General features: G+C 46.5%; 2 protein-coding genes across 10 annotated transcripts in view; both read left to right on the plus strand.

The window, feature by feature from the left end:
- NCAM1 (neural cell adhesion molecule 1) overlaps positions 1–3,015 on the plus strand; it is a 103,486-nt gene extending 100,471 nt beyond the window's left edge. For all 7 annotated transcript variants that reach the window (XM_071576412.1, XM_071576416.1, XM_071576413.1 and 4 more), the window contains one exon: positions 106–3,015. In XM_071576412.1, the coding sequence (XP_071432513.1) occupies positions 106–226 (121 nt within the window). In that variant the 3' untranslated portion in view covers positions 227–3,015. The remainder of the gene's footprint in view (positions 1–105) is intronic.
- Positions 3,016–7,131: 4,116 nt separating this feature from the next.
- TTC12 (tetratricopeptide repeat domain 12) lies at positions 7,132–23,491 on the plus strand. 3 transcript variants are annotated; one of them, XM_071576181.1, is made up of 21 exons: positions 7,132–7,282; positions 7,792–7,943; positions 8,845–8,869; positions 9,516–9,593; positions 10,516–10,637; positions 11,147–11,206; positions 11,935–12,006; positions 12,403–12,463; positions 13,093–13,281; positions 13,833–13,902; positions 14,665–14,753; positions 15,360–15,528; positions 16,832–16,924; positions 17,113–17,176; positions 18,076–18,210; positions 18,857–18,958; positions 19,364–19,432; positions 19,686–19,787; positions 20,316–20,415; positions 22,287–22,512; positions 23,344–23,491. In XM_071576181.1, the coding sequence occupies exons 1-21, from the start codon at positions 7,213–7,215 to the stop codon at positions 23,414–23,416; spliced, it is 2,121 nt and encodes a 706-aa protein (XP_071432282.1). In that variant the 5' UTR covers positions 7,132–7,212; the 3' UTR covers positions 23,417–23,491. The 3 variants fall into 3 exon arrangements, with proteins under 3 accessions (XP_071432282.1, XP_071432283.1, XP_071432284.1); XM_071576182.1 differs by having other exon boundaries at positions 9,519–9,593; XM_071576183.1 differs by lacking the exon at positions 19,364–19,432.
- Positions 23,492–27,509: the final 4,018 nt, after the last annotated feature.

A 27,509-nucleotide genomic window follows, 5' to 3' on the forward strand; every position in this document is an offset into this window, starting at 1 on the left:
GAGCGATGTGTTGATCCCAGAAAAGATGTTCTTATCACTGACTCAGCAACAGCCTCCTGTATTTCTGTGCCTCTAAACTGTGCCATTTTGGTGCTTGTTCCCCAGGAAAATCCCAGTAGAAGACAAATCCGAAGTGCAGGTGACAGACAGGAAGAGCCCTCCAGCAGAAGTGAAGACGGTCCCCAACGAAGCCACACAAACAAATGAGAACGAGAGCAAAGCATGATCAGCACCGGGAGAGCCAACGCCAGAGCATTGAAATCACAGCCCACACACCCATCTCATCCCTCTAGTGTCTGTTGCCTTTTTTTAAAAACAAAAAAAACAAACAAAACAGAAGATGCATAAATGGGGGGAGGGGGGGAATGTCTCTTTTTCTTTTGTTTTTTTTTTTCTCTTTTTGTGGTTTTTTTTCCCCTCTTTTAATTTTTTTTCCCTCTTTTAATTTTTTTTTCCTCTCTTAATTTTTTTTTTTTATTTTGAAGATTTCTAGAAAGGTTCTATTCGTTGTGCACTTGCTTTTAAAAAGTTAATACATGTTCAAAACAGGGTTAAACCCGTAACCAAATCAGGGCTTGGCTGACCCTGTGGATATTCAGAGAAGCAAAAGTTGCAATACTGTTTGCAACGTGGTTGGAAAGCTCAGAATCAACTAGTCCTAGACAAAAAAAAAAAAAAAAAACAGACTAAAAAAAGACAAAAAAAAATAAAAGAGACCCTGTTGTTTCCTTTGTTAGAATAGCAGATATAACCACTGTGCTGCTGGGCACAGCTGGTACTTAAAGAACAAAGTCCACAATTTATTTTTATACTTTTCAGTCGAGTTTGAAATATGTAAAGCCTCATAAATAAGTTATAATTTCTGTTCACCTTGTATTTGTTCAGTATGCAAAGTGTCTCGAGCCCTTTGTGACTGAATTCTGTTTGCCACGTTAGACATTTGTTTGGGGTTTATTTTTACCTATTTTTTAGGAAGAATGCCAAAATTGCAGCTTCGGGGGGATGTATTTCAATTTGCAGTATTCAGACTCTACATTTCTTTCAATTTTATGTTAATTTTTTTTTTTTTGCCAACTTTTGTTCTTTCCAGTGTTTACAATTGACAAATATTTTTTTAACTTTTGTTGTGTTCAAATGGATGTGTAAAAATAGCTGCCTTTTCTTTTGTTTGGAAGTCAGTCCAGCCTCTAGACATTAGGGTAGCACATGCTTGCTTTGCAAAGGGAGACATCTTCAAACATGGATGTTTACAGTAGTTGTTTCCCCTTTATCTTTTCTTAATTATTGTTATTATTATTATTATTGTTATTATTATTATTATTATTTCTTACTGGAGTAAGAAGAAAAGTGATGCTGGGGTTTGGTTTGGGCTTTTTTTGGGGGGTGGGGGGGACTCAAACCACTTGTCACCAGTCGAGGTCTTTATCCAGCAATCCACATAAACAGGCTCTGCTTGGAGTGAGGGAATTGCTGGAGAAAGTCCTTCTATTCTTAAATTTAGTTTAAGTCCCTTGCTGGACCTGGGCCTGACTGCATAAGAGAAATATCATCTCTGCTTTTTTAGGACATTCTCCCCTTTCCTTCATGGACCCCTCCCAGAGCTCTGAGGAGCAGAAGGGAGTTTGTACAGTTTGGGCTGGTCTGGGTTCAGATGTTTGGCTCCATCAGGTCCTCCTTAGGATGGCAGAAAATCCCCAGTTTCAGTAAATCCCAGTTTCAGAAAATTCAGTTTTAGTAAATCCCAGTTTCAGTAAATCCCAGTTTCAGTAAATCCCAGTTTCAGTAAATCCATTTTCAGTAAATCTGTTTCAGTAAATCCCAGTTTCAGAAAATCCCAGTTTCAGAAAATCCCAGTTTCAGTAAATCTCAGTTTCAGTAAATCTCAGTTTCAGTAAATCTCAGTTTCAGTAAATCCATTTTCAGTAAATCTGTTTCAGTAAATCTGTTTCAGTAAATCCCAGTTTCAGTAAATCCCAGTTTCAGTAAATCCCAGTTTCAGTAAATCTCAGTTTCAGAAAATCCCAGTTTCAGAAAATCCCAGTTTCAGAAAATCCCAGTTTCAGAAAATCCAGTTTCAGTAAATCCCAGTTTCAGTAAATCCCAGTTTCAGTAAATCCCAGTTTCAGTAAATCCCAGTTTCAGTAAATCTCAGTTTCAGTAAATCCCAGTTTCAGTAAATCCCAGTTTCAGTAAATCCCAGTTTCAGAAAATCCCAGTTTCAGTAAATCCCAGTTTTAGTAAATCTCAGTTTCAGTACATCCCAGTTTCAGTAAATCCCAGTTTCAGTAAATCCATTTTCAGTAAATCTGTTTCAGTAAATCCCAGTTTCAGAAAATCCCAGTTTCAGAAAATCCCAGTTTTAGTAAATCTCAGTTTCAGAAAATCTCAGTTTCAGTAAATCCCACGTGCTTTGGCCCTGGAAAGAGGATTTCAAAGCAAGGATTTTTCTGCCCAGAGGTGCTGGGCAGGTGCCAGACCCTCCTGCAGGTGCAGCTGCCGGTGGAGCTGGACCAGCTGAGCCCTGGAGGTCCCTTCCAACTGGCCCATCCCTCTGGGTGTGCTGAGTCCGTGCTCTGCTGAACCAAAACCACACAATCAGGAGCAAGTGCTGGGAAATCCGTGCCAGGGATGCCAGTGGTGCCACTTGGCATCGTGTCTGAGGAGCTGGGGAAGGGGGTGACGTAGCACATGTGTGAAATCATGGAGGGGCAGCTGATCAATGGCTTTTATCATCAGGAATCATGGAAGACCACTGAGATTTGGGGCTGCAGAGGAGGTTTGAGCAGAAAGAAGGCAGAGATGTGTAGGGAGAGACCAGCCCATTGTATAGAGATGTTCCTTCTGTTGGGGTTTTGGGGGGCGGGTTTTCCCCTTTTTTTTTTTTGTTTTGTTTCTTTTGTTTTCTTTTTTTATTCTACTTTAGATCTGCAAGCTTGTGCACTGTGGGTGCGTGACTATTTTAGTGTGAACCGTGTTTTTTGTCATAGTATTGAAATAATAAAAAGCTTCAACATAGTTTGGATGTGGAAGGTGTAGCGCTAGTTCAGATTTGAAGACAAAATATTCAGGAATAAAATAAAATTAAAAAAAAACAGAGAACAACTCTTACCAAGAACAGAAGCCTTTAAATGAGAAAACCAACCCGAGCTGAGTGTGGCATCCGTTCCGTGGGGAGGAGCAGGAGGATGAGGAGGGTTTGGAGACTGCAGGTGGCTCAGGGCAGTGGAGCCACATCCATCTGTGTGTCCTGGGAAGGAGAGCAGTCTGTTCCAGCAGCATCTCATCACTTCCAACTGTGGGAAATAATGGTCTTGTCATTTGCTAGGTGTGGGGTTTTGTGCATTTTTTTCCTCAGCTCCTGGGATGCACGTGGGGATGGCTGGAAGTGCAGGCACAGAACTCATGCAGGGCCCATCCTGGTGGGATGTGGGGCAGGATGGGGCCTCCTCAGCCCAAAGCCCTGTGTGCAATCCCACCCTTGCATGACCTGTCACAGCAGTGTTGGTGTAACCATGGGAGAGTTTGGCTCACAGTCTGTGGCATTGATTTGATCTCCTAAGAAATCCATCCCTAAAATGCAGCCCAAAAAGCTCCTGTGGTGTGTCTGCAGCTGGGGAGCTTTGGGGCAGCAGTGGGTACCTCCATTCCTCGGGGTGAGCTCAGTTGGTCTTATTCCTGCAAAGTTTTGGCTGTTTTTGCCATCTGTGTGTTGTACCCCCTGAGTTCTAACCCCAAAAGCTGAGCTGGCAGGAAACTTGAATGCCCAGAAACCTGCCCGGTGCCAACCAGCAGCACCCAAAGGGGTGAGAACTGGGGGAGCTCACACCTGGATTGGCATTTCTGTTCCAAAAGGTGCCCAGCTCAGAGCCCAGCCCCACACCCTGCCAGCTGCAGTGGGTTTGGGCTTGGGACTGGGGGAGCTTTAGGGTCCTTTCCAACCCAACCCACTCCATGGATGGAGCACCATTCCAAGGCAGGAGTGAGCCCTGGGAGTGTCCACCAGCCCCTTCTAACACTCTCGTGCCTCCTCCCAGTGCTTGCAGAGCTTTGATACTCGCCCTTAGTGGAGGATAATTTATTTTAACTCACAAGTTGCCCGTTTCAGGCTTCACTGCTTTGATTTCCACCCGTGGAGGGGGCCCAGCCCAGCCCGTGGTGGGTGGTGGGTCAGTGTCCATCTGTCCATCTGTGTCCATGCACTCCATGGTCCCTGTGGCCCTGCAGAGGGCTCAGCATCCCCAGGAGTGGTGACATTGTGCTGCACATACGTGAAGGTGACGACAGTGCATCCCGTCCTTCAGCTTTGAGAGTGGAGTTTTATTTTCACCCTTTTCTATGGAGCCTTCAAACCCCACATTTTTCACACTTAGGCTGTTTTGATAGTTGTTCTCAGCCCCTCCATTGCCATCCTTCCCCAGCATTCCCTACTTTTGGGGGCCTTCGATCTTGTTAAAAAAAGAAAAAAACAAAAAATCTTTTTACCAAGTGAAACATCGAGTCCACCTTTATTCCCATTCTCACTGGTGTAAATACTGATACTAACTGAGGATTTTGACTTTGCATTCTGTCAGAATACTGTGTTCAAATAAAAACTACAAAAAAAAAAAAAAGCTGATGCCTTCAGTCTGCCCTTCTTTAGCTGCTCTGCCAGGCTTGTCCCACCTCCTGAGTGTCCCAAACAGTGTTTTGGAGTCTGTTTCTCTGTCCCACGGCATTTATTTATTTATGTCCTTGAGATAACAAACACACAAATGCAGCTTTGTGGCTACTGTGAAACAGGGACAGCTTTTTTTCCCCAAAAAAGGCACTTCTCTGTTGCCTGGTTATGGGAAATGTGAGCTTTGGCCTTAGAAATTCTCCTTAACCCATCCTGAACTGGATGCCTGAACTTGATTAATGTGAGTTGAATCTAATGTATTTAATTAATTAAATTCTACTTAGAGTCTTTCTCCTTTTTTCTAAATCTTAACCAAAACACTGCCAAAAAGCCCAAGTTTACTTTTTCTAGTCTGGGGGTTGCAAGGGGTGGGATGTCTGGGGTTTTTTTTAAAGAATATTTTCACAAATTCTGAGTTTGATTTCACACAGAAGTTTGTTTGGCTGAAAAAGACCTTTTTTAAAACTTTTTTTCCTCACTACCTAATCTTTTGATATAAAAAATGCCCATTACTTTCAAGTGGGGGAACATCAACTGACACAAGTCCCTGGATGAGTTTGAAGGGAGGGCTCTGGGCTTGCCTTTTGTGTTCCTGGCTTTGGCAGCTGCTTCCCTGAATCCCACCAGTGTCTGCATCGTGCCAGGTGCCTGGAATCTCTTCCCTCCTTTCCTGCTGCACCAGCTTGACCTTCAGGAGCTCAGGTATTTTTTTCCTCTTCTCTCAGAGATAACAGAGGGGCTGGAGCCTCATTCACTGTCACTGTGTTCTCCTGTGTAAAGTGATTTTTCTTCCCCTGGATTTGTGATAAACTGACAAATTCTTTACCAGATCTTTGTATTTCTTCAGCCATTTTCCAATCTCCAGACCTGCCTTTTAATTTCGATTTTAATTTTTATCTCATCTCTCCCTCTGTTAAGGCAGTGGCACCCAATGGCAAAGTCACCTTGGCTGAGTGTGGCTCCTTTTACCCCAGCCTGGACTGAATTTAAGGTAAGTAATTAGTAATTTGGGGTCATAAGAGCCAGGCTGGGGGCATTAAGGGAGATGAATTAAGATGTTTGTGCTACAAACAGCTTTCTCTTGTTCTTTCTAGACATAATTAGCTGGCTTGTAATCAGATAAATTATGAATATCCTGTATGTGCTTCAGGGTGTCATTTTAAGTGCTTTTGTATTGGAAACAGAGACCTGGGCACCTCCCAGGAAAGGTGTGTCTCACCTGTGCAGATCAGCTTGGCTTTGTTCCCCAGACTTTCTGGGATAACCAATAAAATCCACATTTCTCACAGTGCCAGAGCCGGAGCTGTCACCTCGTGGGTGTTTTTAATGGGACCCCACGGACACAGGGCTGGAAACAGCTCCATTAGAGGGGAAAAAACCCCTTTGGGATGGAGAATGTGGGCAGAGGTGATGGCAGTGAGAGGAGGGAGGTGTTCAGGTTTGGTGCACGAGGGGGAAAGAGGTTTGGGGGATTTTGTGTCTGTCCCAGCAGCAAAAGGGCTGGAAGGGGCAGGAGATCAGCTCAGTTGGTTAAACCTTGGTTGTAATAATGCCAAGGTCATGGGTTCAATCCCCTGTGTGGGCCACTGACTGAAGAGTTGGACTCGATGATCCTTGTGGGTCCCTTCCAGCTCAGAATACTCTGAGCTGTGCTGCCTGCTCAGCACCTCGCTGGCTCACAGGATTCATCCCTCCTCCCGGGAGCTGTGGTGGGACATGGAAGCAGGAGACAGGAGCTGTGGGGTGCAAATTCCCAGCGAGATTTCCAATTTCAGCCCCACCAGACCCACTGCCAGGTTGGCTGTTTGTGCCCTTCTCTCCCGGGCGGGGATGATGCGCCTGGCACGGGAACATCCCGGCGGTGCCGCGGGAGCTCCGCGATGCTTTGGCTCCCTTCGGTGGCGACACTTTCCATGACTGCGGCTCGGGAGCGTCTCCTGAAGGGCTAATTATTAATAATAACCAATGATTTCTCCATGGAAAGGGCTGTTAAACATTGGGAGGGGCTGCCGGGGTGGTTTGGAGTGCCCAACGCTGGAGGTGTGCAAGGAACAGACGTGGCACCAAGACTGGATGTGGCACTCAGGGACAAGGTGACCCTGGGGGGAATCTCCAAGCGAAGTGATCCCGGCATTCCCCGATCCCGTCAATGCCGGATCCCGTTATTCCCCGATCCCGGCATTGCCGGATCCCGTTATTCCCTGATCCCGTTTTTCTCCGATCTCGTTATTCCTCGATCCCGGCATTGCCGGATCCCGTTATTCCCCGATCCCCCATTCCCGGATCCCGTCATTCCCCGATTCCATTATTCCGTATCCCTTCATTCCGCAGCCCGCGGGCGGGACCTGCCGGTTTCCCGCGAAATAGCACCGTTATTTACATAACCACGCCCCTTCATTTGCATATCCCCGCCCACCTGCGCCATCCCTCGGCTGCTGCGTCACCGCGCGTGTCTCCCTGGAAACGCCGCGGGTTCGAGTCCCGGTCCCGGCGTGTCCTCCCCGTGTCCCCTCCGTGTCCCTTCCCTGTGTCCCCGCTGTCCCCACGCTGTCCCCATGGCCATGCTTCACGACGAGGACACCGAGGCGGATTTCCAGCGCTTCCTGCGCCGCGTGGACGATGTCAGTGAGTGTCCCGCTGGGGCCGAGCATCCCCCGGCGAAAAGCGGCGCAACCAGGGTGGGAGGGAGGGAAGGAAGGTGGGGGAAAGGAAGGAGGGAGATGAATGGAAAAGAGAGGCATTCCCGCCCCTCTCCGCTCGGGTGTGGTTTGTGCACGGTCCTCCCGTGCATTCAGGGGGCTCCCCACGGTGATGCTGAGAGCTGCTTTCTTCTTTATACATATATTTATAAATAAATAGTTTTTTGTTTCTATTGTGGTGTGGGCGGCTCTGGCGAGTGACATGAAATTGAGTTTGTAAATGTTTGTGTTTATAAAACTGCCCCAGGCCAGCTCGGAGCATCCTGGTCCATTTCATGTCCCTGAAATGATCCTTAAGGTCCCTCCCAACCCCAACTCGCCTGTAATTCTATTATAAAAGCCATCAAAAGCAGGTGCCACCTGACCTCCTCCTCCTCCCTCCAGGATCACTTGGAGTCCTGTGTGTATATATGTATTTTTTTATCTTCTTTTCAGCCAATTTGCTGCAAGGTTTGAGCTCCTCAGACCCGGCTGTGAAGGACAAAGCCATTGCTGAGGCAGAGGGAAGGCTCAGGGATGGAGGAACCAGCACAGAGGAGGAGACCAAGACCACAGTGAACAGAACAGTCATCAACACACGGGCCCCTGTAAGGGCTTGAACTCTGAAATTAAAGCTGGGGGCAGTTTAGCTGCTTTAAATAGCACCAAATCACATCCCTGGCTCAGGGTAAAGAGTTAAAGTTTGGGCAAGTTTAGGTCTTTTAAATAGCACCAAATCACATCCCTGGTTCAAGGGAGAGTTGAAGTTTGGGCCAGTTTATTTGCTTTAAATAGGACCAAATCATATCCCTGGCTCAGAGGAAAGAGTTAAAGTTTGGGCCAGTTTAGCTCTTTTAAATAGCTCCAAATCACATCCCTGGCTCAGGAGAAAGAGTTAAAGTTTGGGCAAGTTTAGCTCCTCTAATAACATCAAAACACATCTCTGGCTCAGAGGAAAGAATTAAAGTTTGGGGCAGTTTAGCTCCTCTAAATAGCACCAAATCACAGGGGAAAGAGTTAAAATTTGGGCCAGTTTAGCTCTTTTAAATAGCTCCAAATCACATCCCTGGCTCAGGAGGAAGAGTTTTAAACAATACCCACAACTATGGGCTGAATGTGGCTTTGGGTTTTTTCAGTAGTTACCTCATTGGGAGGCACTTTAATGTTGGGGTGTCTTTGTGTTGATTGTTGATAGCAGAGAGTATTTCTCTTGGATTTATCCAAGTTGGATGCAAGCACTGAGGTGCCAAAATTTACAGCTTTTACCTGCACTGAGGTGCCAAAATTTATAACTTTTACCTGCACTGAGGTGCCAAAATTTATAACTTTTACCTGCACTTCAGGAGCTTGAGCAAAACTAGTTGAAGACACACAAGTCCCTTTGTTAATTAGGTTTTGATTCCTGCAGTGGGTTTTGGATTTTGGTGACTTGATTAAAGACACAAACAGAAGCTTTGCAGTGATGTGAAAAACTGTTAAAACCCTGTGTTGTGTTTCTCTCTTTTTCAGGGCACAGCAGAGGCAGAGAATGCAGGTAGGACAGTGCTCACCCTGCTCTGTGACATCCCTTCAACCAGTTCAAGCAGAGCTGCTGTTACCTCATGCCAAACCTGATTCCACTCCTGCCACAGTCAAAGCTGACTTTTCTAGTGAAAAAAAAAATCAAAATTTTAAGTAAAACCAGTTTAAATTTCATTATTTTAATTTTTTATTAATAAAATACATGAAATTTAATAAAATCAATAAGTAATGTTCATAAATTTATAATAAAAATTCAATCACAGTTCAGTCACATCTATGAATACCCTCAAGGGTTTTACCAGCATGTCTGTATTTTTCATAGGTTGGTGTAGATTTTCTGTTCTGGCCTCTCATCTTAAACCTGTGTGTTCTGAATTTGAAAGGGAACATGTTTATCTCCAGAGATGAGCTCCAGCAAGGCAGGTGTGCCAATCCCCAGTGGTGGCATCATCATTATCTGTGATAGCTTGTCATTCACACTCCACTTTAATTCTTGAAATGTCCCCTCACTACCTTTTTTATTAAGAAATGACTCAGAAATACCACAGAAAACATTTTTTTTCCTCATCTACAGATTGATTTTAATGAAATTTTTTCTCCTTTTTTTTTTTTGTTTTTTTTCCCCTGACTAAAATGCCACCAACTCCCCTGGCTCCAAGAAGCTTTCCTGGCAATGCTGGAAAAGGATGCAAAAGAACGAGCTAAACAGAGGAAGAGAAAGGAGCAGCTGGCAAATGGTGATGGCTCAAAGGATTTGTGTAATTCCTTCAGGAATGGATTTGTGTAATTCCTTCAGGAGTGGCTTGGGGGGAGCTGGGGAAGACAGTGATGAGCTGCAACAGGATTAGGCACTTCCAGAGCTGTTCTTCTCTCTGTTATCCCCTTCATTCCAAGGGATTGGGATGGAGGGAGAGTTTGGGCATCTCAGAGCTGGGCTGGGCAAGGACAAACACTCTTTTTCCCTCCTGTCATTGCAATTCCTTGTGGTGGACAAAGGGACACAGGTGGCAGGTGTCACACACCAGCTAATTTATTAAACTACCTATAATACTCTTAAAGAAAGAAAATAAACAACTAAAGAACAAAGAAACTGAAAAAAAGCCCTTACAAGTTACATTATATATATTCTAAATCCCACCCATGGTTTTCACAGGTTTATGACAGTGTCCATAGACTTTATTCCAGCTTCTAATTGGATGTTACTCACTGTCCAGATGTACTTTTTGTTTCATGAGAAATTATCTACAGAATCCCAGACTATCCTGAGTTGGAAGGGACCCACAAGGATCACTGAGTCCAACTCTTAAGTCATTCCATCCCCATAGCTTTGCTGCTCTCAAATCCCTTCTTATCTCACTTTATTTTAGGTATCTTGCCAGTTTTCTCACAGTTTTAATTATCTTTCACTGTCCCCATCTGTACAAGGAGGTACCACTCTACCCTGCCTGCACCTTCAAAACCTTCATAATTCAAGAAATCTTCATAATCTTCACACCCTCCCAGAGAGGAATTTGTGCCCTGAAAGCTCAGGAGTCCCTTGCAAGTGGCTGGTGGGGCTGGCCTGGAATTCTCCCAGTTATCCCAGCAGGATGATGCAGCCTCTGTCTCCTCACTTGGGGAATGCCAAAGCCTTGTGTTGAAGGTGTGTGTGTTGTGCAGCTCTGAAGGAGAAGGGCAATGATGCCTTCAGGAGAGGAGACTTTGCCAAGGCCATCCAGAGCTACACGGAGGGGCTGCAGCAGCTGAGGGACAAGCAGGAGCTCTACACCAACAGGGCACAGGTGAGTGGGGCAGCAGCTGCTCTGGTGCTCTGGGTGCCCCTGTGCCAGGGCACAGCCCAAAAGGATCCCTCTGTCACCCAGTTCCTTCCTGGCCAGTGCTCAGGTCTCCTCTCTGGGATGGGACACCAACAACTCCCTGCTCCTGGGGTGGGTGGGTGGGAATCATTCTAATCATAGTTTCATTTAAATATATTGATTTTCTTTATTGATTCTTTTTTAGGGATCATTTATAGAACTGTGGGATGCAACATTTGCTTTGCATCCTCTGTTTGCCTTGTAAAATCCATGTGTTGAATTTGGTTTTCTTAACCTTATTCTAAATTCCAAGCTCCAAGGGGATGGCAGACAAGTTAAGAACCAGCTGGTAATTATCCTGTAAAATTAATGACCAGGCAAACCAGCAGCCTGATTTTATTCTTTTTAATTAGCTGGTGTTTGTACAACAGGTAACAGAAGCTGTTTGAAGGATTCTAATTCTTCTGCCTGGACTTTTTTGGGGTTTATTTCAGGCCTACCTGAAGACCCAGGAGTATGAAAAAGCCATTGGTGACTGTGAGTGGGCATTAAAGGTAATTTCAGGATTGGCTTTGTGTGTAATTGAGGATATGGAAGCAACTGGCTGATGGAAAGGAGGGAATGTGCACAGATTCCTGCACCCTGAGTTAATCTGAACAGCATCAACCACTTAATATTTCAGTGCTCCCCCAGTGCAGAAGCTTTTGTGGCTCTTAAGAGCGTTTAATTAACAAGTTTGAGGTGATTACAAGCTCTTAACTGCACACATTGGCACACAATATTTTGCCCAGCCTTCCAGAAGGGGACTCTTGAAGCTCATAAAAACTAAATGTGAAGATTATACAAAATGCCAAAGAGCTGAATCCACGTTCAGTTGCCTTCCATAACTGGAACACAATTAGCAGATTATTAATTACAGAACCATAAAATTGTTAAGGTTGGAAAAGGCCTAAGTAATAATTATATATATTATTTTAATTTATATTATAATAAAAATATAGTATAAATGATACAGCATCATTTAAATAAATCAGTATTTCTGAACTGGAAAAGATCATGTTTTGGAAACTCTGCTTTCCACCTTAAAGCAAAGTCTGTTCCTTGCCAGGGGGAGGCAGAGTGGTAATAATTGAGCACAGAAACTTTAAACACCTCTAAGAGAAGGTCTGAACACCTTCCCCTTTGCCTGCAGTTCATTTGGGAAGGTATAACCATTAATCAGGAAGCTGGAAAAAGAAAAAGCTAAAAATGCCTAATAATTCCTTTTTTTCTTTTAACACAGTGCAATGAAAAATGTATTAAAGCCCATTTTCTGCTGGGGAAGGCTCACCTGGCCCTCAAACACTACACTGAGGTAACTCTGGTGGCCTTGGGACCATGTTTTGTTCTGGTTTTGGTGTGATGTTTTGGGTGAGAAGGGGAGAGTTTAATGCTGTGCCTCATTTTCTGCTTTCTCACTGGAGTGCTGAGGGTTTGTTCCCACTGGTACCTTCCTGGGTTTTACTGGGAATTCTGCTTTTAAATTGAAATAGCTGCTGGATGTAGGGACTGGGAATTATAAACAAGTTGCACTTTGAATGAGGAAAGTTTTGACTTGTGTGTCTCCATGCATTTTATTTTTCACATTTATTGAGTACTGTGGGCCCAAAACCCTTTGAGTTTAAACAGGATGGCTCTGCCTTAGTTATCATTTTATCATCTTCCTCTTTTTATCTTAAACTGAGAGCCCATTTTTTTTCTCTCTGCTCAGTCCAGGCAGTGTTATGAGAAGATCCTACAAATTGATCCCCAGAAGGAAAGCCTGTTTAAAGGTAAGAAATAGACATTTCCATGCTGTCATCCCTTGTTTTCTGATGAAGGTGGAGCTCAACAGAAACCACTGGAGCTCAACAGAAACCACTGGAGCTCAACAGAAACCTCTGCTTTGCTTTGGAGAGCTTGGGCTGGGTCTGTGCAGGCAGCTTTTGCTCCTGGTCCTTTCTTTGAGCTGTGACTCACCTGCACAGGTGTGAGCAGAAGGCAGAGCTCTCTCTCTGCCAGGGGCTCAACTTCATTTTCATAGAATCACAGAATCATAGAATGGATTGGGTTGGAAAAGACCTCCAAGATCATCAAGTCCAACCCTTGGTCCAACTCCAGTCCCTTTACCAGATCATGGCACTCAGTGCCACGGCCAAGCTCAGCTGAAAAACCTCCAGGGATGGGGAATCCACCCCCTCTCTGGGCAGCCCATTCCAATCCCTGAGCACTCTCTCTGCAAAGAATTTTTTCTGATCTCCAACTTCAATTTCCCCTGGCAGAGCTTGAGCCCATCGTGCCCCCTTGTCCTATTGCTGAGTGCCTGGGAGGAGAGACCAACCCCCTACCAGGCTATAACTTCCCTTGAGGCTTCACCATATCAAACCATCTTTGCTGTGCTTTGTTTTATTTGACCTCCAAGACTGTGTGAACGAGGTGAATTTGGAGGAGAAGAGGATGAAGGATGAAGAGAGAGCAATGAAGGAAGTTGAGTGTGGAAATGTTGCTGCCCTGTCCATCAAAGAGCTGCTGCACAGACTTGCTACCCCTGGCCAGGAGCTCCTGTTCTACACTGGAGGCATCAGGATTTTGGCAGAAGTCATGAAAGATTGTAAGTGTCTGATGCAAAGGTTGTTCATCCTGGGAGTTGAAATCCAAGCAGATGAGTACAAGGGAGCAGTTTTTCAAGGAACGGGATAACTCTTCCTATATTTAAAACATAAAATGTTGGATGTTTCAGTATGGCCAGTAGATATTGCATCACTTTTTTAGAACTACACTGGTGTTGTAGCTGTTGAGACTTCTGAGGGATTTGGGTCCCTTGAGAGCTGTTTCATTTGTTCAGAAATATTTGTCATTCTCTATTAAAACAGACTGATTTGCAAATCAGGTTTGTGTTCAGCCTTCCCCAAGAGCCTTTAACTTGAAGTCAGTTGTTCCTTACACCTCCTGGCATGAATTTCAGTGTCTTTACTTTCGAAGCTGCTCCTGGTTCATTCATTCTGGGATTTTCCCTCTGCTTTAATGATGTTCTTCCCCCAGAGCTGTTGATCCAGTGACCTTTTTCTTTCAGCACAGTGTTCCAGGAGAGCAGGAGCCTGCCCTGATGCTCCACAGGCAGGTGGCTCACACAGCTGATCTGTTCATCTCTGCATTTTTCAGGCACTGGGCAAACGTTGTTTAGAACAAACAATGGCTTCAGTATCCTCAGAGACAACGAGGCTGTTGGAGGGTGAGAGCTCTGCAGAGGGGACAGAGGGGGGTTCCAGCAGGAGGAAATGGAAATACTGCTCTCAGGAAACACAATCACCTCCTGAAATGCAGATGAAATGATCAAAAGAGAATGTAATAACAGATTGTGATGTCTGAATGGAATGACTTATGTCTGACCCTTACACAGACAGTGCTCTCTTGGAGAGAGCAGAGAGGAGAAATAATTCATTTCTGCTTCTGTCTGCTCTCTGTGGACAGTTACTCTGTCTCTCACAGTGAGAGCAGGGCTGTGAAAAAACCCTTAATGTAAAAGAACATCTGAAAGCTTTAAAATTTAAATATCCCTGACTGCATTCCCTGGTGCTCTGAACTGCCATCAGTAAATATGTGGAATTCTCTGTGATTAAGGAAGAGGACCTGCAGCACAGGGTCTTCTTTAGGGCTCCTCAGGATTTGGGTGGTGGCTGCAAACAGACTTGAGAGATGAAGCACTTCCAAATTTGCTCAGGGTTTTTGTGCCCTGGATAGTCACAGTTGTCTCAGTGCAGAGCTGAATTTATCCCCTTTGTGGTGCTGGGTGAGCTGAGGGCAGAGCAGAGCTGGTAGATCATAAACCTGGTCCCAGGGAAGCTCCTCTGATAGTCCTAAAAATGGTGAACCAGAGAGGGGGTTAGAGGTGATCAGTTCAAGTGTTCATGTGGCACATCCCTGTGTCCCCCCCCAGAGATCCAAGGCTTGGTCTGCCCTTTGCTCTGTTTACAAGCTGACATTTCTCATTCAGGTCCTTCTGTGCAGAGAGCAAAAGCCCTGCTGAAGTGGAGCTGTGTGTGTCTCTCCTCCTCCTGTGGCAGGCTGTGTGTGCTGGCAATGGTAAAGCCTTGGGGCCAACAGGAATCGTGGGCAGTGTTAATTAATTAATGAGTTAATAAGGCTTTGCTGGAGCTTGGCATGGGCAGCAGTCCCAGAGCACTCGGTCCCTGAGCTGACTGTAAGCCCATTTTACAGGTCCCATCAGGTGTTGGAGACACCCAGAGGTGGTTTTGGCATCCTGAGAGGAAATTTCCAGGTTGTTTCTAAGCAGTTTAAATCTGCCCAAGGGGTGGGAAGTAAATTCCCTGTGATTGTTGCTGCTCTTAAGATAATATCACTTGTATAATGTTTGTATTTTTTAGGCAGTTATACCTGCAAAAGGCAGAGTTTTCTGGCAGAGTCTTTAAAGAAGAATTCCCTTAGCATTACCAGTCAGTAGCCCTTGGGCAGGCAGCCCTTGCCTTTGGTTTTGGGGAGTGCACACGTGGCTGAGAAATGGGCTGGGTGGGTGGGAAAGTGGTGCAGGTTCCACAAAGGGTGTTTGTGTTGACCTGTGGGATTCAGCTGATGCCAAATAAAATATTCATGCTGCAAAGAAAAAAAATCAGAATCATGAGGATGCCACTGTGTGACGTTGCTCTTGGATATTCTCTTTGTTTTTTCCAGAGGAAAATCAGCGTCTCCTGTTGACTCAGCCTGATATGAGTGCCCAGCTGGCAGAGCTGCTTTCCTCTGGGATTCTGGACATCCAAAGGGAGACCCTGGCACTGATTGCTCTTTACTCAGAGAGTGAGAGTGGGAGGAAACTGCTGGTCAGGCATCAGGACCTCACCAGGTGATGAACACCAGTGTAGCTCAGGAAAATGTTCTCAGTGCCTGTCCCTGCACCAGCACCGAGGGAGAGGCTTCTGACAGGACAGAGTGTCCTCTGGGGACAGGACACAGTGTCCTCTGGGGACAGGACACAATGACCTCTGGGGACAGGACACAGTGCCCTCTGGGAACAGGACAGAGTGCCCTCTGGGGACAGGACAGAGTGCCCTCTGGGGACAGGACACAATGACCTCTGGGGACAGGACACAGTGCTCTCTGGGGACAGGACACAGTGCCCCCTGGGGACAGGACAGAGTGCCCTCTGGGGACAGGACACAATGACCTCTGGGGACAGGACACAGTGCTCTCTGGGGACAGGACACAGTGCCCCCTGGGGACAGGACAGAGTGCCCTCTGGGGACAGGACACAATGACCTCTGGGGACAGGACACAATGACCTCTGGGGACAGGACACAGTGTCCTCTGGGGACAGGACACAGTGCTCTCTGGGGACAGGACAGAGTGACCTCTGGGGACAGGACACAGTGCCCTCTGGGGACAGGACACAATGACCTCTGGGGACAGGACAGAGTGTCCTCTGGGGACAGGACAGAGTGCCCTCTGGGGACAGGACAGAGTGCCCTCTGGGGACAGGACAGAGTGTCCTCTGGGGACAGGACAGAGTGCCCTCTGGGGACAGGACAGAGTGTCCTCTGGGGACAGGCCAAGCCAAGCAAAATTAAAGCTTAGGTGTGTGAGGTAAAACTTTAGTACATTTTATATCTCCAGCTCTCTGTGAAAGCAGGAAGAGTTTATTCCTGATTGTGTTTTTGTGGGTTTGGGGCACAGTGACCTCCCTCCCAGCACTCAGGAGCTCCCACTCTTGTCTCTGGTGGCTCCTGTTTGCAGCTGAGAGTCCCTTCTCATTTAATAATTGGTATTTATGGTTATTTATTGTTGCCAGGACCCAGTGAGTGGAGAAAGAAACACTATTCTATTACCTTTATCCTCTTATCCTGCTGTTCCCTTCCAGAGTTAACCAGAGGAGGGATTTCAATTTGCTGCTTTGCACTGCATGGTTTGAAGTAATAATGGAGGAACACAGAAGATTCTTTAACAAATGCACACACTTCACCATATTTATACAACATTAATCCAGAGGAAAGGCTGAAGGAATGAGCCACATCTGAGAGGATGCTTTAAAAAGCTCATATAACTGTGGCTTGTAATACCAGGAGCCTGAAAATACAGAATTTTGATCTTTAATAATTAAACCAAAGCTGACACAATTTTTTGTGGTGTTGGTTTTTATTTTTTAATAACAGATGGCTGCAGATTTTGATGGCATTTGTCAAGTGCAGTGATGCCAGGGCTGGCAGTGCCATGAACATACTGTCTGATTTAATAGGAGAGGAAAGGTAATTTGAATTTCTCCTTTTTTATAAAGTTGTACTTTGATATGTATTAATGAGCCAGTGCCAGAGCCAGTTGGCCCTTGCTGTGAGGATACATTTCTGACTGATGTTTATTGTCTTCCTGTTGCTCTTGTGTTGTCTTTATCTGTGATTTTTGTTCTAAAGCTCTAAGTGTTTCTCTGTCCCAACAGGTTCAAAGCCCAGTGTCAGGTCCTGCTTTCCACAGGTGTTTTGCCTTTATTCACCCAGTTGCTGGTATGAAAGTTCCCTTTCTCTGTTTCTGGTTTAATTTTGTGTAACTTGTCCTGTGACTGCTCAGCCTGGGGTGGAGCTACAGCAATTACTGGGTCTGTATTTCTATAGGTGTAAAAAATCCAGTTTTGTGACACACTTTGCTCAGGAAAATGTTCTTATTCTCATCCTCCACACCCCTAGTTTAATATCCAGTAAAAGCTCTGGACGTGGTTGCAGATTCCCACTGGGAATGTGTCAGGCCAGGATTCCACCTTCAGCTTTTTAATGTGACTTTAATCCACTGTCACCAACTGTCTTGGATGTGACTTTTTCCATACCTTGGATGGTGATATTTTTCTGTTTCTTTCTGCCCTGAGAGATCAGGGTGAGGAGATGACATCATGTCCCAAGGTAAAGAGGTTTAGTGGCTCAGATCCCTCTCCTGGGTATCCTTTATTTAAACAGCAAACTTCAAATATATTGGTACAGAAACCTGTCCTGAGGAAGAGGGAAGGGGATGGGGAGCCTGGTTGTGTTGCAGAATGGCAGGAGCAGCTGGGAAATAAAATATTTCCACTTCTCCAAAAGGGCAGCAAGACAATAATTACACAACTTGTCCATTGTTTGATGTTCCTTCTTTTGGAACATTCCTGACTGGAATTACAGCTGTGCTGTAAGTGGCTGTAGGAAATGTTCACAGCCTGAAGTTTGGGAACAGAATCCAGTCATCCCTTTTTCCCCAGGGCTCCTGAGGCACCTTCAGGAGATTCATTGTGAAAATGAGGGTAATCTGAAGACTTGGAAGTTGGGATGTAAGAGATTCTGGACCCACATTTCCCATTGTCAGAGGGGCAGGAGCACATGTTTGTGGTTTCTTTGTCATTTGTTCTGAATTTTCCCTTTCACTCTTGTCTTTCCAGGCCTCTGCCAGGCTGGTGAACCAGGCAGCCCTGGCACGTGCCATTGGCATCATGGGCAGCCTGTGTGCAGAGCCAGGGGCTCGAGGGAGGATGGCAGAGAGCAGGGAGTGCTGGCAGGGCTGCCTGGAGCTGCTGGTAAGGGGTCTGAGGGGTGTTGTCAGCCCTGTGTGCTGTGCCAGTGTCTGTTTGTCTGTCTGCCCTCTCAGCTTTGAACCTTTGGCTGAGACCTTTCACCTCTGGAGGTCTCAGAGCAGCTCCTTATTCTCAGGAGTTGAGGGTTGATGGGTGGGTGGAGGGGAGTGAGTGATCCCTAAAAATTGTCCCTTTCCAGGTGAGATTGTGGTTTGAACTCAGTCCTCAGAAACTACAGAATTCAGAGTAGGAAAAGATCTTGTTATTGTAGTATTATTTAAGTTGGAAAAGACCTTTGAGATCATTGAGTCCAACTGTTAACTCAGCACTGCCAAGTCCACCACTAAACCCTGTTCCTGAGTGCCCCATCCTGAGCAGCCTGTTCCAATACTTGACAAACCTTTCAGGGAAAATATTTTCCTAATATCTGCCCAACCATCAGAAATCTGGAGGGTCCAGCTTTGGGTACCAGAGTGAAACACCAGAACAAACCCCTGTTGAAAAGGCATCACTAGCTCTGATTCTCACAGGACTTTTTTCTTCTTTCCAAGTCCATTGGGCACCAGGGGATGGTGATGCTCCCACAGGAGATTGAGAAGGCCTATTCTGACCCTCTGAACTGATTTCTCCTTCTTCTCTTTGCCCACAGGATGAAGACCTTGATGGCAGCACACCCAGCTACCAGGAGTGTGTGTTTGCAGTGCTGGGGCTGATGATGAACCTGCTGCTTGAATCCAATGGGATCATCCAGGTATACAAGATCTGGAATTTAAAAAAAAAAGGCAGTGTTTCAGGTTATTATGAAGAGTAACTGACAATTTAAGTAAGCTAAAAAGTGAAAAAAAATGGCAACATTTTCTCCTCCACCACCATTTTTTTATACATGCACAGTTAAGAGGAAAAACCAGTTTAAGTGCATGTAGTGTCTTCCCGTAGTGGTATAAATGGTTGGTTGGAGTCACTCTCCAGCTGGGTGATACTCTGAGCCACTGGGCACATTTCAGAATCAGCCAAACCTCAGGATTCCCTCAAGAGGGAAGAATTTCATAAGTTCACCAACTCGTTGTGGGGTTCTTTGTTGTGGAGAACTTTGTCTGAGACCCCATTTCTGCTCTAACCCTTCCCAGCAAAGTGACTTTTCACTTTGTTGTTCCAGCACTTTGCTGTGGACATCAGTGGCAGGTGCCTGGCTCTGCTCAGCCACCAGGATGGGAGGATTGTCACAGTAAGTCAACAACCTGACATGGTTTTAGCTGACCTGACACATCAGACCAAACTTCTGCCTTGTACAAAAAAAGCCATATCCTAAAGTTGTTCTTTGTTAGGTTCTTTAAGTCTGTGATTCTCCTAATTTCTGTAAATTCCTCCTTTTAGCACTGTAATTACTTCGGGTTTTTCTCTGCCAAACAAAATAATTTGAAGTTTCCTGAACAAATAAACATTTCCTTTCCCTTCTCTCTCTGTTTTCCCCAACTCAGAGAGCCATTGGGGTGCTGAGCCGTGTCCTGGCAGCATCTTCCTCAGCAGTGGAACAAGCAGTGAGAGCAGGAGTGGTGAAGCAAATGATCAAATTCTTGAAAGTCAGTTAAACTCTCTTTTATTTCTGCTCATATTTTCCCTTAAGCAAAGCACAGGTGCCCCTGTGTTTGGGCTCCCTTCCCTGGGAGGAGGAGGATGTGTCTGCAGCCCTGGTGCCCACAGTACCAGGGTTGCCAGGTTTAATTTTAAGGCTGGTTTTTCTGCTGGGTGTCTGTGTGTGTGTCAGGATGTGTCTGAGGTGGGGTTTGCACATTTTCTGTGATGCAGATCGAGTTAGTTTAGAAAAACTCCATGGCCCTAAGCTTGGCTCTGGTTTAGAGAAAATATCAGAATTGAGGGTTTCAAAAGAATTGGGCTGCAGAGATTCAGGGGAGGGGGGGGGGTTTGTTCATTGCTGGCAGGAAATCAGTGGGGTTTGTGTGATTTTCAGCCTCTGTTCACCCTGATCAGACCCATCACAGATTCATTTGGTATTTGGGCCCAGGCAGGGGGAATATCTGAGTATCTCCATTCTGAGACCTTGAGAGGGTGGGTATGAACTGTTTGTTGATGTGCTTTAACCCCATTAGGCTGGGGGGCAGCTCACAGCCAGGTATGGCACCAAGACCCTTGGCATCCTCACCAAGAGCAACAGGCAGGCTCAGGAGGACCTGGTGAAGGCAGATAAGGGTGAGTGACAACTCCACTAATTAATGAGAGGCTGAATGCAGGGCTGGAACCTCACCCAGTTCCCTCCTTTCCCTCCAGAATGGAACTGAGCTCCGGGTTTTATTCTTGCAAGAATTCAGCCACGTTTTCTGAGTTTACCTCCTGAAATAGTGTTTGATGGGCCTTGGCTCTGTGTGTGGGTGGGAATGGGCACATCAGGAAATGAGCCTGATTTAGAGAAACTGCTCTTTCCTTTGTCTTGGTAGGCTCTGTTAGGGCCAGAAGTGTTTGTATTTTGAAAAAAGTGCTTGTAAACTGTAACTGAATTGGGTTGTATTTCAGGAAGTTAGTGGCTAAAATAAGAAACTTCTGATTCCCAGAGGTTGAGGGTATTTTATAGTGTCCTTCATGGGGATATTTGCCCTGCTATTAAACCAAAATGGATATAGAGACAGAGTGATGATACCAGGCCAGGTGTCAGGGTGGTTTAGAGCATATTTGCTCTAGTCATGTGGTATAACACTGCTTAGATTGCTTTAAAATCCAGCTTCAATTAATGCTAATGTAACTACAACAGAGAATACTTAAATTTTCTCTAAATGGTTGAACCTGTCAAGGAACTGTCAGTGTGTGTAGTTCAACTTGAACCCCAAGGGTTTCCACTCACTAAAAGCCTCTCAGAGCATCATCTTCCCTTTGTACAGCCCAGATGAGTTTCACTGTCAAATAAGCAGGAACACTTCACTCTCGTTCTTCCCACCAAAGCTCTGGGTGTTAATCCTGGGAGAAGTCACTATTTCTTATTTTTGGCAGCTCTGTTTGCCAACCCAAACATTGGAATCAATCCCATGACATTAAATTGTATTTCTGGGCCACTTCATTCAGCTTCTGTCCCAGCCCCTGCTGCTGTATGGAGCAGCAATGTCTTTTCAGGAGGTGTTACTGCAGCATCAAAGGTGGGGTGTGATCTGGAAGGAGGACCATGGGAAAAAAAAAACAGGCAAATTTATGTAAATCCCCAAGGAAACTTCATGGCTGTGTTTTATGTAGACAGTGGTCTAAATGTTTCTAGACCCTGTGGCCTGAGGTGTTGCTGCTGCTTCCAGATGTTACAACTGAAGGGAAGTTGTGGCCAGGTGGGGGTTGGTCTCTTCTCCCAGGCACTCAGCAATAGGACAAGGGGGCACGATGGGCTCAAGCTCTGCCAGGGAAAATTGGAGAGCAGAAAAAACTTCTTTGCAGAGAGAGTGCTCAGGCATTGGAATGGGCTGCCCAGAGAGGGGGTGGATTCCCCATCCCTGGAGGTTTTTAAGCTGAGCTTGGCTGTGGCACTGAGTGCCATGATCTGGTAAAGGGACTGTAGTTGGACCAAGGGTTGGACTTGATGGTCTCAGAGGTCTTTTCCAACCCAATCCATTCTGTGATTCTATGAACTCTGTCAGCAGGACAGAACATGCTCTGCTGTGCAGTGGCTTCCAGAGGTGGAGGAGCTGAGCTGCCCTGTGGCAGCTGAGGACACACCAAAGGCTTTTTAGGGTCCTTTTTGCAGCTGTTCTTTGCACCACAATTTCTGCCTTCAGCCATTGAAGTTGCCTCTCCAGGTGCCCTGTGCCTGCCCTGCCAGGAGGGTGGAGGGAGAGGCCACTGGGAGCTGCAAAGGTGGCACCTCCAGTTCCAGCTCCTTTCCTTTGTGAGGAAACACCTGGGCAGGGGAAGCTCAGGCAGCATCCTAAGCCTGACCATGACATTCCCTTGCTCCCCCAGGTTTCCTGGAAAGATGCCTGACACAAAACTCAGCCCCGGGGGGTTCCTGGAGGGCAGGAGGGAACACCACCCAGTGCTCCTTGGGCAGCTCTGAGTGTTCTCTGCCCAACCACCCTCTCCCCTCCCAGGGTTCGCTGTTCTGCTGCGGCTGCTGCAGTCAGAGGAGGAGATGGTCGTGGGCAATGCTGCCTTCTGCCTCAGCCAGTGCCTGGGGGTTCCTGGAGCAGGGACAGCCCTGCTGGGTTCCAACGTGGTGCAGCTGCTGCTGAGACTGGCTGGGGGCGACGCTGCCAGGCCCGGTGTGCAGGAGAACGCGGCCATCGCCCTGGGGAAACTCTGTGTGGCCGAGCCCAGGTACTGCCCAAACCCCCCTGGGCTGCCCCACCTGGGTGGGGTGGGATGGGAATCCCTGAAAAGCCAAGCTGTGTGAGTCAATTAGATCCACAGAGCAAGTGGGTGATAAATTACAGATGATTCATTTATATAAATACGCTTTTTCCCACTGGAATTCCCACTGGGGGTGCTCTCCCCAGACTCCTGCTCTGGGGCTCCTGGGGGTTGGTTCTCTGTCCTCTGTGCTTCAAGGAGTTCATTTGCCTGTGCTGGAAGAACAGAAGGAGGAGTGACAGAAATCTCTAGAGGTCAGAGCCATGATGAGAGCAAAGTAAAAGTCTAAATGTCAGCAAGGAGGGTGCCAGGAGGGTGCCAGGCTCACAGCTGGGGCTTGGCCTCACTCCAGGTAGAGGAGCTGAGTTCAGCCCCTCCTCTGCATCCTGAACCACTGCAGAAAGTGAGGGACAATGCTGAGCTCCCCAAAGTTCCCTGCCTTGCTTCTCCTGGAGATCCCAAATGAGCAGTGAAGTATCTGCTGTGAGATTTCTGTGACACACCAGAGGTATAAAAAGGGAAACACCTTCTTTTCTTAGTTTTGTTCTTCTGAAATGCCATCTGTGAGAAGAATTGGTATTATTGGTATTATTGGTATTATTGGTATTATTGGTATTATTTATTTACCTTTCTGATGGAAATAGTAATACAGAAACTGTTTCTTGTGCTGCTTTAGGAGGAATTTATTGAATATGGCACTAAACATCCTTGCAAGTTTGGGCAGGGCTATGGCAGAGCTTAAAACTTCCCTTGCTGGTCTCCAGGCTTTTCCCCAGCAACTTTGTGTTGTCTTTTCAGGCACATTCATCAGCTGAGGAAACTCAATGGCTTGGCCATCCTGAACTCCTCTATGAAATATGTGCACAGCTGAGCCCGTCAAGAGACCCTCCAAATGTGCTCTTAGGATCCCTTTTTGTTGAGTGTTCTGTTCTTTAATAAAACTTATTCAAAGCACATCAGCTTTTCAGTCCCTTTTTGAACTGTCTGAGGTCCTACATAGAAACCAGTGAAACAATATCAGGATCAGGAGAAAGAAGTTAGTTTATTATCAAGGCTACCAACTGAAATAACAGCCTGCATTAAGCTGTCTTTGCTTTAGTGAGTGACATAAATTTAACAAATGGCCATAAATGGGTTTTTTTGGCCTTGGTTTTGAACACAGGAAACAAAAGAATATATTCCATGTATATGAAGAAGCACAGGCCAGTCATGTTTGGCTTCAAAATGGCTCTTGAGCTTCGCTCCATGACACCTGTGGGTGTCTATTCTGGGTGTAATCTTGTCCCTTCAGAACAGTGGCTGACAAATTATATATCATCTCCTTTTCAAAGTAGCAGCTGAATCATCTTCCCACTTGAGGAGAAGGAAATTCTCTTGCACCTGGTTTTATTCCCCTCACAGTGAAAAGCATATAATTGATAATCTCAATTTAATAATCTTTTTTTTAAGATCCTACCATTAAGCTACACCCTGCCTAGACAAATATGTAACAAACACTGTGAGGGTTCAGTGCAGATATGCACAACCACCAAGGCTTCTTGGGAGTGTTCAGTGCCTCAGATCAGGTGCCAAATGGCTCTGTGCAGGTCTGGGGGAGAGGCAGTGACTGCAGTGAGGGCTCTGCGTGTCAGGGGCTGCCCCAGTGCCCAAAGTCGGGTGAATTTGCTCTCCCAGACAACTTTCAGGGTGGGACAAAGCTGAGGTGACCTGCCCTTGTGTCCCACCTGGAGGTGAGTGGTGCTCTGGGAGTGTCTGTCAGCAGCAGGGTTGTGTTCCCCACAGCCTGCTCTGCAGTTTGGGGAGGATGGACAGTGGTTCATTGTTGTCTCCTGCCACAGCACTCACCTCTCCTCGCTGTGTCCCTCAGAGCTGTCATTCTGCTGCTTATCTGACTCGTGCTCCTGGTTCTACTGCACTCCCAGCAGCCAGGGCTGTGGGAGGCTGTTCTCTGCTGTCCCCTCAGCCTGTCTGCAGGACTTTGGCTCCCTGTGTGTCTGTGCAGGTGCCTGGCACTGAGAGATCCCTGCTGAGTCCTGCTTGTATCCTCAGGTGAAGATTTGCAAGGACTCTGGGCCTTTTTGGCTAAAGGTAAAAGGGTAGTAGCTGTGATTTAGCCCAAGAAGCCTCTGCTCTCTTTGGCTGTTATGAAAGTTTAAATTCTGGGCTTGTTCTTTCCCTGTGGGTCTCATTTCCCCCTCCCTAAAATGTCAGGTCAGGCTGCTCTGAGCCAGCTGGGGTTGGCTCCTGTCAGCTCCTCGATGTGTGGTGGCTTTTCTCTGTGTCTCTTGAGTTGAGAACACACTTTGTCATTGCTTGCAGACCTGGGGAAGGAAGGACCCAGCAGCTGGAGCCTCACCCTGCCTGGAGGGTCACAGGGAGACAACATCCATCTCCTGGGCTCACAGAGTGAAGTGTCTCCATGTGGGATCCAGGCTGATCTCTGTGTGTGTTTGTGTCAGCACAATCTGGCAAAACCTTCTGGCCCTTGCTGGGGAGAATGAGAATTACAGAATAGATGGGTTGGAAGGGACCTACAGCATCATCCAGTCCAAGTGCCAAACTCAGGGCTGAGCCACAGTCAGAGTATGGTGTGGAGGGCTTTGCTCAAATGCCTCTCAAACATTTGACACTTTGGGGCCTGGATCGCCTCTCCTGGAAGCCTCTTGGTCAAGAAATTCTTCCTCACATCCAGTCTGAGCCACCCCTGATGCAGCTTTGAGCCATTCCCAAGTGTCCTGGCACCAGATCCCAGGGGAAGAGCTCAGCACCTCCCCTTCCATCCCCTCCGTATCTCCATCCCCTCCTCAGGAAGCTGCAGAGAGCCAGGAGGTCACCCCTCAGCCTCCTTTTCTCCAAGCTGGACAAACCCAAAGCCCTCAGCCTCCCAGGAGGTGCCTTCCAGCCCTGCACCAGCTCTGTTGTCCTCCCCTGGATGCATCCAGCACCTTCCCATCCTTCCCAAGTAGCATTTTAACTCTTCCCCAGGGCTAGAGCTGCCTTGCACTGGCAGCCCCTCCTGTTTACAGTCACTTTTTCCATCTTTGGATGGAAAGCACACAGGAACACACTCTCTTCTTTTGTTCAAAATCAATTGATTCCAATTGGTGCAGGTTTTTTTTCTTTGGAACAGGTTATTGGTTGCTGTCTGGTCTAAGCTCTTATAAAGTAACCCAATCCTGAGCCCTTCCAGAGCAACCAGCAGCTGCCCATTGCTGAGAGGCAGCAGTGACTCCTCAGGGAGCTGCTTCCTGTTGGGATATTTTTTGTTGGGATGACTCAGGAGCTACTTCACGAGATGCAGGAAAAACTCCCCATCTTTCTCCTGTTTGCAGCTGGACTGCTGGATTTATGTGGTGAGTGATGTGTTTTGTTCTGATCTCAATTGCTGGTTTTCTGCCTCTTTTCCTCTGTTACCAGCAAGCACAGAAATGATGCTCAATATTGTGCCAACTCTGAGATGGAGGAGCAGCTTCTCTCTGTTTGTGCAGCTCAAGATTTGGGTTGAATGGTTTCAGCTGGGGGAGTGGCAAAGAATTCCCCACCTAATTAATAATTTTATACTCTTTGTGGGTTTTTTCTCTGTTCTTTTAAATTTCCTTGTTCCCCTGCAAGGTGTATTTGTAGATATTTGCACCACTCTAGTTCTGCAAGACCTCAGTTCACTAATGCCTTGACTTTATAGATTATTGTTGCTCTTCTGAGCTGGGGCCAAACCATGGGAGTGTCAGTTATTTGTACAAAACCACAGTTCAAAATGTTTTATAGATTTACCATACCAGTCTCTATCACCTGTTGACTTCCATGCCTTTTTTGGCAATAAATCAGCTTTTTGGGTTCCCTCATATCAGCTTACCCTGCTCACTGCTGGCTGGAAGTGCTGCTGGTTCTCCAAATGCCCACAGAGCCATTGGAATCTCTCCTCAGGGCTCTGCACCTGGATGCCAACCCCAGGGATTTAATCTGAAGTGAAACTGCTAAGCCTCTGTTTGCCTTTGTCAAAACCCCACAATTTAAATGCATAACACTCACATGCAGAATCACTTTATAGCTTTTGGATCAGTCTGTTTTCTGGCAGGTGCTTAAGGGAAAATGCTTAAAGTTTTTGGAGAGGAAAGTACAATATTATTTTAATCGATGGTTTGGAAAGTATACTTGGGAATGTCAAACCTTCTGATGTGAAGACAAAAAAAGTAAAATGTGTGGATAAAAAAATAACTTTTAAAGCCACGAGTCTGCCTTTTTAAATGACAAAGTGTCTGCTTTTAATTGAAGTTAAAGTTGCTGTGTTCTGTTTGTGGCAAAAGAATCAGCTTTGTCCTGCTGGTCACCCAGTGTGGATCAGGAAACTCCTCCCATGCCTGGGATTTTGGGGGAGGAAGAGGAGCAAAGGAGAGCCAGGGGAGTGAGCTCAGTCAGGTGTGGTTTAATCTTGCTTTGCTTTGTTGCTCCCAGCCCGTCCTTGGTCAGCCTGAGGCTTTTCCTTCTCCCTGCATCTTCACCTGCCATTTAGATCCTTGTGCAGGGAAGGTAAAGGGTTCCCCTCTGGCTCATTAATGCTTTGGGTCCTTCAGGTGATGTTGAATGTTGCCAGCAGAGGGTCAGGCTTGGTGTGAGGATGGCAGTGCCAGAGCTGCCCATCCTCCCTGCCCTGTGTTCTGGGCAGAGGCAGCGACTGCTCAACTGCTCTGTTGGGAATTCCTGCAAACTGTGCCAGGTTCTTGTCCCACTGAATGGCCCAAAGGCTTGTTTTCTGTCCTTTAGGAGCCTCCAGAGGTGAACATGATGCCAGTGAAGTGTTGGGCATGAGCTTTCCTGGAGATGCCCAGCCCAGCGCTGAGAGCAGCCCAGTGCCCAGTGAGGGGTTACCTGTCACAGAGGACAACCTGGAGGAGGTGACCTCCCATTTCCAGAGCCCAGCAGCTGATCCCACCAAGGAAACAGCAGCTGCCTCCATCCCTGCTCAC

The sequence above is a fragment of the Pithys albifrons genome, chromosome 23 (genome assembly GCF_047495875.1).
Source record: "Pithys albifrons albifrons isolate INPA30051 chromosome 23, PitAlb_v1, whole genome shotgun sequence".
Lineage (NCBI taxonomy): Eukaryota > Metazoa > Chordata > Aves > Passeriformes > Thamnophilidae > Pithys > Pithys albifrons.